General features: G+C 39.5%; 2 protein-coding genes across 2 annotated transcripts; one reads left to right on the top strand and one right to left on the bottom strand.

The window, feature by feature from the left end:
• Positions 1-3,118: 3,118 nt before the first annotated feature.
• On the bottom strand, positions 3,119-6,016 carry LOC109096252 (serine/threonine-protein kinase pim-3-like). Its single transcript, XM_042730721.1, has 6 exons — positions 5,885-6,016; positions 5,259-5,537; positions 5,017-5,099; positions 4,857-4,904; positions 4,410-4,782; positions 3,119-4,293 (listed from the first exon to the last, which is right to left on the bottom strand). The coding sequence occupies exons 1-6, from the start codon at positions 5,907-5,909 to the stop codon at positions 3,944-3,946; spliced, it is 1,158 nt and encodes a 385-aa protein (XP_042586655.1). The 5' UTR covers positions 5,910-6,016; the 3' UTR covers positions 3,119-3,943.
• An 853-nt stretch (positions 6,017-6,869) lies between these two features.
• On the top strand, positions 6,870-9,551 carry LOC109097065 (serine/threonine-protein kinase pim-3-like). Its single transcript, XM_042730720.1, has 6 exons — positions 6,870-6,960; positions 7,330-7,608; positions 7,770-7,852; positions 7,965-8,012; positions 8,087-8,459; positions 8,576-9,551. The coding sequence occupies exons 1-6, from the start codon at positions 6,936-6,938 to the stop codon at positions 8,920-8,922; spliced, it is 1,155 nt and encodes a 384-aa protein (XP_042586654.1). The 5' UTR covers positions 6,870-6,935; the 3' UTR covers positions 8,923-9,551.
• The last annotated feature ends 1,980 nt before the right edge of the window (positions 9,552-11,531 follow it).

The raw sequence follows: 11,531 nt of genomic DNA, 5'->3' as shown, positions 1-11,531 counted from the left end.
TATCTGTCGACAGCAGCCTATGGTGAAGTCCTAACAGTAGGAATTTCAGTTGAGATAACATACAGTCTACTGGCAAGTTCAGCGCATAGGCCTGTCAGAATCTTTGTAAGTTTTAAAATAGCATTTTTTTTCCCGTTGTTTTTAAATACATAATGCCTTCAAGTTAATTCCATGTTTCCTATATTTGTGTCAAATTCATTTATCATCCTGTCAATAATCAATAGTCAATAATGATTCATGTTAGGCCGGAGTAGAACGTGCTCTTCTCTGAATACAAAGCTTAGCTTGCATGTGTTAGTGTTGCACAGATTCCCTTCATCCTTCTTGAAAATTTACTCAAATCATAATTTTGGAGTTTTGCTATTAATCCCTGTACACTCTAAAAACATGCTGGGTTATTTAGGCCAAATGCTGGGTTCAGCCTGTTGGGTCATTTTATTGGGTAATTTTTTATATTTTTACCCAGGTGCTGGGTCAATTTTAATGCTGGGTTATTTTTTTTCTACCCAACTGCTGGGTTGATCTTGTCTCCAGCGAAACAACCCAGCTGCTGAGTTTCAGTCAGAGCACAGGCTTTTTGAGTGTTTTTGAATGTTTCATTTTTTTGTTTTTAAAATGCACGTTGAATGAGTTTAAATGTAATATTGCAAACTATGCTGTATTCTCACAAATAAATTTAATTTGTCTTGTATTTTGCCCATGTGTTCTTGCTTAATAATAAATGTTCATCTTTTTTTTTTTAATTCCATCCCATTTTAAGGCAGCAATATTATAATTTTTAAACAATAGTTGACTTAAATAAAACAACCCAGCATGTGTTCTGTCCAATATTTACCCAGCAGGGTTGCCAAATAACCCAAGTTGGGTTGTTTTTAACCCAGCATTTTTTAGAGTGTACATTTGGGGATATCTCACACATTTCACAATTGATACATTTTTTTGTTTTGTTTTGTTTTTTTTGTTTTTTTTGTTTTTTTGTTTGTTTGTTTGTTTGTTTTTTGGTCTGTATCCAGTATAATTTCGGGGATTGAATGTAACGTCTCATGTAATGCTAAATAAATAATAAAAATTATTGCATAAATAGTTCAACATATTAAGAAACACTCAGTGTTAGGCGTCAAATGTCTTGTTTCAGGCAGATGAAATAAGCTGAAACTCTATTTTCATCAAGCTTAATTAAGATGTCTTTGTCTATTACCTTGTGTTTTACATAGGGCTGATTCAAGCTCTGCACCACTATTAAACCATTCATTCTCTACTTGTGCAGATAATGTCACAAATTAAGCGTTTCAATGTGTTTGATACTTAATTACCACATGCGTGATGTATTACCATATGCGAGTTCAGCACTAGATGGGGATATTTCTACTACATTACTGTAAGCTTTGTTTGGCCTGATCTGGGTATGGAGACCACAAGTGTGTGTAGAACTTTCGATTACCTGATGAGACACACTTACAACATGGTGTTGCAAGTTAAGTGTTTACTAAACTTTATTTACAGATTTAGATTTTCAATGCTTGGCACTTTAAAATAAACTTCTAAATGTCTGCTTAGTAGTCCCTACTGTATGTAATGGATGACACAATTAATGCTAATTAAGTGATAAAAATCAGTTGCAAATGATGTACAAAAACACATACACAATATGTATCAATACAATGTGCAACACTTTACATTTAGTATAATACCTAACTGTTTTAGTACCCTTTACACCAAAATGAATTGTGATTAAACAAGAAACAAGAAAGTCGTATTGTATATCTATTTTAAGTATAATATTTTAATCTATGTAAAAAAAAGTCTCTTCTTCTCCACTTTTTGCATGACTTTCAAGAGACAGACTGATAGACAGCTGGGTAGATTACTTGCAAATTGTTCTCTGTTACTGATTCCAAATTACATGACAAAATTGTATTTAGTGATGTAATCCATTACATTACACATTTTAGGTAATATAATCAGAGTACTTTTTGATTACTTTAAGATTACTTTTGACCTAACTCAATTATCAGATCGATTTAAATGATATAATCGTTTAGTATATTGATATAAAAATACAAAGAGAAATAAAATATGTGACCCAGAACCACAAAACCATAAGGTTTATTTTTTGGAAAGAGAGATTCATTCATCACCTGAAAGCTGAGTAAATAAGCTTTCCATTGATGAATGGTTTGTTAGGATAGGACAATATTGAAAATTTTCCGATTTGAAAATCTGGATTCTGAGGGTGTAAAAAAATCAAATATTGAGAAAATCACCTTTAAAATTGTCCAAATGAAGTCCTACTAATCAAAAATAAAATTTTTGATATTGATATTATTATTTTTTTATATTGAAAATTAATTTTTTGTTTTTTATATTTATGGTAAAAAAAAAAACATGATCTTTAGTTAATACACTAATGATTTTTTGGAATAAAAGAAACATCAATAATTTTGACCCGTATTGCTGGCTATTGCTGAAAATATACCTGTACTACTTATGTTTTTGTGCTCCAGCGTCATATATACAGTATTCCATTCATTGTTATTAACAACATGAAGTGCATTAAACATAACATTACCACTGAATGATAATTAAAATAATTAATGTGGTTATCAGTAACTGATGCAATGTTGAAAAAAAAAAAACTGCTAGTTGGACTCGGCTCGTAAAATTGAGATGATTTTTTGTAAATCCAGTGTTCAAATTCTGTGTGGCCTCTCAATTTATAATTATAGCCACATGAACACAAAACTGGAAGACTTTCTGAACGTATAGAAGCAGTATGCTATTTTAAAAAGATAAATTTAAAAGATAAAAAGAAGATTCAGACAGAATCAATAGATTATGAATAATTTATTGTCATTGTGTAAAAATGTACTCATGTAATCAGTTATTTTAATGGCTCTAGGGCAGCATGCAATCAACCAATAAATAAATAAATAAAGATTTTTCAAAATCTAATTATTAAGACCTAATTATTAATTATTGCGAAATGCAAGCCATGGGTTCATTTAATTTAAGCACTGGGTTTTGATTTTCTTATTTCTATTTCTTATACATACATACATATATATATAAATAGATAGATATATTTATATTTATTTATATTTATTTATTTTTTTCCCTGTCTGCAGTACGGTGACTTTCACCATACACACTCATTTGTCAATTTGATTTAATTATATTCAATGTATTTAAATTTGTAAAATTTCAACATTTCTATTTTGTATTCTGTAAACATTGTGGGGACTACTTGAATTACTTTGTTGATGTAACTAACTGGGGAGTAGATCAGTAATTCCCAGCATGCTTTACATGGGACTGCAAAATAAAAAAAAATACAGTAATTGTTTGTAATGTGTAATCTTGTTTTGTAGTGTTTAATGATCAGTTTTGATGAACATTTAGAAGAGTTTCTATTATGTTTTTGAGTTTGGTCTGTTAAGTTTCCTCAACAAATATTATTTGTTTAAACAAACATTCTGATGATAAAAAATGTCTTTATTTTTTTGGTGACTGAAATTCTGTGACTAATTCCAAGTGGACTTTTTTACATTGATACATTATGCTAGTTAACATTGTGCCCCAGCCTCTTTCTGATCCTGTTCTGCTTATTCACACTTTTCTCACATTTCTCTACTGTACACATATTGATCTGTGGCCCGTGGGGCTGTGGTTTCAGCTGGAGCTGTGTGTTCAGACTCCTCCAGCATCCACACAGAGCCCCTCACAGACTGGAGCAGAGGATCAAAAACCTTCATTGTGCGGCGGCCATTAGTCCATGATCCTCTGCTCTTTCTGTAGATGATCAGGAAGCTGTTCTCTGCACTTCCTGTGTCACTCCTGCTCACCCTATACAAACAATCAGAAGAATCGATCTAGTCTGATCCTAACAAGACAATCCAGCCATGACTGCTGTGAGTCAGATAAGTGTGTGTCTCTGGCCACCTGCTCAGTGTAACCAGGGGTGGCGCTCAATGTCGTCTAAACTGGGCCGATCTGATGCTGCTACACTGAGGCACCAGCGAATCAGCTGACGGCACTCTGTTACACACAACACAGTGTTCAGGAACACACCACACGCTTCACCTGGATCTGGCCGTGATTTCTGTCTCTTGCCTGTCGACAGCTCTCTAGGGAAGCGCAGTCTGCTTTTGGAGGTGACCCTCAATGCGCCTCTGAAGGGGAAACAGCCGCACAGGATGTTGTAGAGCGTCACCCCCCCCACTGACCAAACCGTAGCCGGTCCCGCATGATAGCGGTGCTGCCGAAACCACTCAGGAGGGGCGTACTGAAGAGTGCCTGAGAGACCCAACAAGACCACAAACATCATCTGAAGAGGCCCAAACAGATTCCCTTCGGTCGATCATCAAGAGTCCACAAACACACACAGATCACTGCAGTGAGATCAAACCAACCTGCAAAGTGTTTGTAGGCCGAGTCTTTCAGCAGATCTCCACAGCCGAAGTCCAGCAGCTTGATTTCATGTGAGTCTGTGGAGATCAGCAGGTTCTCTGGTTTGACGTCCCGGTGCAGGACTCCACGGCTCTCGCAGTGTTTCAGCGCCGTGATCAGCTGCAGCAGCACTTTCTTGGCCAGACTCTCCTCCAGGCGTCCGTTCTCCTCACAGAAGCTCTCCAGATCTTGGCAAGGAAGCGGGCGCTCCAGGATCAGGGTGTAGCGTCTGGGACGGTCAAACCACTCCAGCAGCTGCAGGACGTTGGGGCAGGCAGGAGCCGAATTGACCAGGTTCATCAACACCACCTCCAGCGGCAGCCGACCCTGACCTTCCTGCAGGACAAATGCTCCGTTATATCCAGCGCCGAATCAGACGAACCAGAGCAACAGATTCCCTCTGGACTCACAACTCTCAGTCTCTGTGTTCCTCTTTTAGAGACGTACTTGATGGCAACCTGTAGACAGATGAAGCAAGTAAACCACGCTGACTAACTATCACTGATGACATTTACTGACATCAACATCTCTGAAGGCTGTTTAACTGCAGGAGGTCAGAGAAAGTCTTACTGGCAGTCCGTCAGACCTGCGGGTCCCTGCGTACACAGAGCCGAATCCGCCTCGCCCCAGCAATGGGCCCTTCACATACGCTTCTGCAACACACAAGAGCACAAGAAACATCTTTAACAGAAAACATGCTGCCGCATCTAAACCTGTGACAGAATGTTACTGTAATTCAGCTGAAGATCATTTTCAGTGACAAATCATTTAGTGAGTCTTCAATAAGGAGTTTAATATCCGTGTATTCTGACCTCTGCGGGAGCGTTTGGCAGGTCTTCTGTATGAAGGGGACGGACGCTCATCCTCCTGGCTGCCGCTCTGCCACTTCCTCTTCCTGTGAGGCTGGTCTGTGGACGCAGAAGCGGCCGACTCTGAAGGCAGAGGTGCGATGGATCCCGGCAGCTCTTGGCTCAGTGGCTGGTTTGGGTTTGGCAGCGGTTCCTGAGCGCCGTCACCAGAGCCTCGTCTCCCAACCTCCTGAGCAGCCGTCCGGGAGACAGCAGCACTCCCGGATCTGGAGCGGCCTGGGCCTGCAATATTCCACACATCAAACACTTACAGACTTTATTAGGAACGTTTATTAATAATCAACCACCAGTGCCACTGCTCACATCAAATATGTTACTTTACATTTTTAAACGTTCTGTTGGGTCTTGAACTGCATTTGAGCAGCTCTGTAGTTTGCCAGCATTATAATCGTGTCAAAGAATTAAACATTTCACTGATTTTCATTTAACTTTACAAGGAATTAAATACATGTGATCACTGAGCTAGTAGAAATGTCTGCACACATTTCTTCACATCAATTCATTCAAACAATGTAGAACATCATACCATAACATACCAATAATAAACAAATGAAAATTAAAACACTCACCTCGTCTTTCACACGTATGAGCCATTGACAATCTCCTCCAAACTCCAATAAAAACAAGAAATAAATAAAAAAATGTAATTAATTAATTAATTAATTAATTAATTACAGAAATAAAGACAGACAGAAAGAAAGAAAGAAAGAATTCCGAAATAAGAAGAGAACAATAAAATAAAACTTTCCTCAGAAATAATCTGAAATCCTTCAAAAATAAAACTCTAACGTTACTCAAAGAAAAAAAATCCTCCGATCTCCTAAAATAAAAGTCTCCTCTCGCTCTAAATCACAATCTCAGCACAGTAATATTCTCCAGAAGTCTCTGAAGTCGCCTCGTCTCTCAAACAGCAGATACTGACGGGTTCGACTGTTTATATATATATGCAGAATTCATATCATAACACGCGTCGCCATAGCAACTACAATTCGATTCACCCGTGTGCACGCCTGACGTCGCGTGCGTGACAGCGCGAGCGCACGCATTAATCTTACACATTGAATTATTATGCACTTTTCAATATTAACTTGTGAGATTTATTAATAAAGGCATAAATGAGTATGAATCGGAGATGTTATTTTGAGCTCTGGTTAAATTGAACTAGAGTTTATTAAGGTTTTCAATAGTCTTTGGTTGTATTCACGCACGCAAATTGTCAGTTGCTATAGCGACGCGTGTTATGATATGAATTCTGCATATATATAAACACTCGAACCCGTCAGTATCTGCTGTTTGAGAGACGAGGCGACTTCAGAGACTTCTGGAGAATATCACTGTGCTGAGATTGTGATTTAGAGCGAGAGGAGACTTTTATTTTAGGAGATCGGAGGATTTTTTTTGTTTGAGTAACGTTAGAGTTTTATTTTCGAAGGATTTCAGATTATTTCTGAGGAAAGTTTTATTTTATTGTTCTCTTCTTATTTCGCAATTCTTTATTTCTGTCTTTCTGTCTTTTTTTCTTTTTTTCTTTCTTTCTTTCTGTAATTAATTAATTAATTAATTACATATTTATTTATTTATTTATTTCTTGTTTTTACTGGAGTTTGGAGGAGACTGTCAATGGCTCATGTGGGTGAAAGACGAGGTGAGTGTTTATATTTTCATTTGTTTATTATTGGTATGTTATGGTATGATGTTCTACATTGTTTGAATGAATTGATGTCAAGAAATGTGTGCAGGTTAACTCATTTAATCACACATTTCTACTAGCTCAGCGATCACATGTATTTAATTCCTTATAAAGTTAAATGAAGATCAGTGAAATATGTGTTTAATTCTTTGACACGATTATAATGCTGGCAAACTACAGAGCTGCTCAAATGCAGTTCAAGAGCCAACAGAACGTTTAAAAATGTAAAGTAACATATTTGATGTGAGCAGTGGCACTGGTGGTTGATTATTAATAAACGTTCCTAATAAAGGCTGTAAGTGTTTGATGTGTGGAATATTGCAGGCCCAGGCCGCTCCAGATTCGGGAGTGCTGCTGTCTCCCGGACGGCTGCTCAGGAGGTTGGGAGACGAGGCTCTGGTGACGGCGCTCAGGAACCGCTGCCAAACCCAAACCAGCCACTGAGCCAAGAGCTGCCGGGATACATCGCACCTCTGCCTTCAGAGTCGGCCGCTTCTGCGTCCACAGATCAGCCTCACAGGAAGAGGAAGTGGCAGAGCGGCAGCCAGGAGAATGAGCGTCCGTCCCCTTCATACAGAAGACCTGCCAAACGCTCCCGCAGAGGTCAGAATACACTGATATTAAACTCCTTATTGAAGACTCACTAAATGATTTGTCACTGAAAATGATCTTCAGCTGAATTACAGTAACATTCTGTCACAGGTTTAGATGCGGCAGCATGTTTTCTGTTAAAGATGTTTCTTGTGCTCTTGTGTGTGTTGCAGAAGCGTATGTGAAGGGCCCATTGCTGGGGCGAGGCGGATTCGGCTCTGTGTACGCAGGGACCCGCAGGTCTGACGGACTGCCAGTAAGACTTTTTCTTACCTCCTGCAGTTAAACAGCCTTCAGAGATGTTGACGTCAGTAAATGTCATCTGTGATAATTAGTCAGCGTGGTTTACTTGCTTCATCTGTCTACAGGTTGCCATCAAGTACGTCTCTAAAAGAGGAACACAGAGACTGAGAGTTGTGAGTCCAGAGGGAATCTGTTGCTCTGGTTCGTCTGATTCGGCGCTGGATATAACGGAGCATTTGTCCTGCAGGAAGGTCAGGGTCGGCTGCCGCTGGAGGTGGCGTTGATGACCCTGGTCAATTCGGCTCCTGCCTGCCCCAACGTCCTGCAGCTGCTGGAGTGGTTTGACCGTCCCAGACGCTACACCCTAATCCTGGAGCGCCCGCTTCCTTGCCAAGATCTGGAGAGTTTCTGTGAGGAGAACGGACGCCTGGAGGAGAGTCTGGCCAAGAAAGTGCTGCTGCAGCTGATCACGGCGCTGAAACACTGCGAGAGCCGTGGAGTCCTGCACCGGGACGTCAAACCAGAGAACCTGCTGATCTCCACAGAGTCACATGACATCAAGCTGCTGGACTTCGGCTGTGGAGAAATGCTGAAAGACTCCGCCTACAAACACTTTGCAGGTGGGTTTGATCTCACTGCAGTGATCTGTGTGTGTTTGTGGACTCTTGATGATCGACCGAAGGGAACCTGTTTGGACCTCTTCAGATGATGTTTGTGGTCTTGTTGGGTCTCTCAGGCACTCTTCAGTACGCCCCTCCTGAGTGGTTTCGGCAGCACCGCTATCATGCGGGACCGGCTACGGTTTGGTCAGTGGGGGTGACGCTCTACAACATCCTGTGCGGCTGTTTCCCCTTCAGAGGCGCATTGAGGGTCACCTCCAAAAGCAGACTGCGCTTCCCTAGAGAGCTGTCGACAGGCAAGAGACAGAAATCACGGCCAGATCCAGGTGAAGCGTGTGGTGTGTTCCTGAACACTGTGTTGTGTGTAACAGAGTGCCGTCAGCTGATTCGCTGGTGCCTCAGTGCAGCAGCATCAGATCGGCCCAGTTTAGATGACATTGAGCGCCACCCCTGGTTACACTGAGCAGGTGGCCAGTGACACACACTTATCTGACTCACAGCAGTCATGGCTGGATTGTCTTGTTAGGATCAGACTAGATCAGTTCTTCTGATTGTTTGTATAGGGTGAGCAGGAGTGACACAGGAAGTGCAGAGAACAGCTTCCTGATCACCTACAGAAAGAGCAGAGGATCATGGACTAATGGCCGCCGCACAATGAAGGGTTTTGATCCTCTGCTCCAGTCTGTGAGGGGCTCTGTGTGGATGCTGGAGGAGTCTGAACACACAGCTCCAGCTGAAACCACAGCCCCACGGGCCACAGATCAATATGTGTACAGTAGAGAAATGTGAGAAAAGTGTAAATAAGCAGAACAGGATCAGAAAGAGGCTGGGGCAGAGTGTTAACTAGCATAATGTATCAATGTAAAAAAGTCCACTTGGAATTAGTCACAGAATTTCAGTCACCAAAAAAATAAAGACATTTTTTATCATCAGAATGTTTGTTTAAACAAATAATATTTGTGGAAAACTTAATAAAACTTTATTTGTGGAAAATAATATTGAGGAAACTTAACAGACCAAACTCAAAAATATATATATAAGAAACAGAAATAAGAAAATCAAAACCCAGTGCTTAAATTAAATGAACCCATGGCTTGCATTTAGCAATAATTAATAATTAGGTCTTAATAAATCAGTCTTTATTTATTTATTTATAAATCTTTATTTATTTATTTATTGGTTGATTGCATGTTGCCGTAGAGCCATTAAAAAAACTGATTAAATGATTACATTTTTACACAGACAATAAATTATTCATAATCTATTGATTCTGCCTGAATCTTCTTTTTTATCTTTTAAATTTATCTTTTTAAAATAGCATACTGCTTCTGTACATTCAGAAAGTCTTCCAGTTTTGTGTTCATGTGGCTATAATTATAAATTGAGAGGCCACACAGAATTTGAACACTGGATTTACAAAAGTCATCTCAATTTTACGAAGTGTTTTCTTTTTTTTCAACATTTCAATATTGCATCAGTTACTGATGAACACATACATTTTTATTTTAATTATCATTCAGTGGTAATGTTATGTTTAATGCACTTCATGTTGTTAATAACAATGAATGGAATACTGTATATATGACCCTGGACCATAAGTCATAAGTAGCACGGGTATTTGCAACAATAACCAACAATACGGGTCAAAATTATTGATTTGTCTTTTATGCCAAAAATCATTAGGGTATTAAGTAAAGATCAAGTTCCATGAAGATATTTTTTAAATTTTGTACTTTAAATATATATACATATGACTTCACGCACTCTACGCAACTTTTTCTGTATACAAGTGTAATAACAGTAATAGTTGCAAATTGTTTTATTTAGACTTTAAGTCTATGGTAATTTACAAATTACCTCAAACGCCATACACAGCGTTTCTTTTAGATTGGCAGGTTTGAGCGCAGGAAAATACAGTTTATGCATTCAGCAAATTGATTTTGTGTTGGCCGATGGACCTTATTGGGAGACCAAATACTACATTGCCGATCTGGAGTTAATGGCCGAGGAGTTACGCCCCTGAAGGATTTATACTTTCACCTGTCTCCGCTTCACGAGCCTCCACTGACTGCGCGCGCACCTTCCCAAATGGACAAGGCTTTTTTTAGTGAACCGTGTCTACACTGGACACGACACCGCGTCGCAACAGGTTTGTCTAGTGTCTACACCGGACATTTGAACTCTGTGTCAGTACCTCATAAATAGGACGAGGCAGTTTACTGTCTGGGATTTGTCATGTCGTGTAGTGCTGCATCCAGTATAGCATCACGGATTGATTATAATGAATCTTATAGTATTTTGTCATGCCGCGCCACTCATGTCCTGCAGACAGGGTGTATTTAACTTAACTTATCTTATTTAGGCTACTTTCTTGTTTGACTGTATTATTTCTATGATGTTTTGCAGGCTGCGTATTCACTGACGGAAGTGCTAAAATAAACACACACGTAGAAACATTTCTCAGAAACCCTAGTGATTTTCCATGCCCTACTGACCTTGACCTAAAGAAAGGAACATTGTTCTCTAATTCCCCCTGATGGATTTGACTTCTAACAGCAGGTTGCTCTTCAAACATCAGAAAAAGAAACAAAATAAAAGTAAGGCTGCAAAAATGGGGGGGGGGGGGGGGGGGGGGGGGTTGGGGGTTATAACTTCAAAAAAGGGAGAGAGCACACTTTAGCGCTTTATCAGGGAATCACAGCTTGAGGAGTGGATCAAACCAGGCTCAACCCTGCTGAGCTTCAGTGGGCGACCAGTCTTGGGCTGCAGGGTGAAATGGCTGTGGTTTATGTGTTTTTATGTCTAAGATAAGTCTGTTATGTGTTGTTTGTTTCATTATAATTAGGTCCTTATAACACAACAGGAAACAGCCCTCGAATAGTCGAATATTTGATCTGTAAATTATTATTTGAAAAATAAAACCACTATTCGAGTAATTCTACGTTTTACTTTGCTGGCCATAAATGCTGGGAATCCATTATAAATCCTAAGCAGTTATAGCTAAATGCACTGGATGGCACGGTGGAGTTTGTTAACAAGTGTATTGTATTTGATCAGAGAATGCCGTCATCT

The sequence above is a fragment of the Cyprinus carpio genome, chromosome B9 (genome assembly GCF_018340385.1).
Source record: "Cyprinus carpio isolate SPL01 chromosome B9, ASM1834038v1, whole genome shotgun sequence".
In the NCBI taxonomy this organism is placed as follows: Eukaryota; Metazoa; Chordata; class Actinopteri; order Cypriniformes; family Cyprinidae; genus Cyprinus; species Cyprinus carpio.
Note: the sequence above shows the minus strand (reverse complement) of the source record. Positions and strands in the feature narration are given on the sequence as shown.

Coding starts and splice junctions, on each gene's coding strand:
- LOC109097065 (XM_042730720.1), top strand. CDS start 6,936: ATGGCTCATGTGGGTGAAAGACGAG. Junction 7,609..7,769: donor TGCCAAACGCTCCCGCAGAG/GTCAGAATACAC, acceptor TGTGTGTTGCAG/AAGCGTATGTGAAGGGCCCA. Junction 8,460..8,575: donor CGCCTACAAACACTTTGCAG/GTGGGTTTGATC, acceptor TGGGTCTCTCAG/GCACTCTTCAGTACGCCCCT.
- LOC109096252 (XM_042730721.1), bottom strand. CDS start 5,909: ATGGCTCATACGTGTGAAAGACGAG. Junction 5,538..5,884: donor TCATACGTGTGAAAGACGAG/GTGAGTGTTTTA, acceptor GGAATATTGCAG/GCCCAGGCCGCTCCAGATCC. Junction 4,905..5,016: donor GCAGGTCTGACGGACTGCCA/GTAAGACTTTCT, acceptor ATCTGTCTACAG/GTTGCCATCAAGTACGTCTC.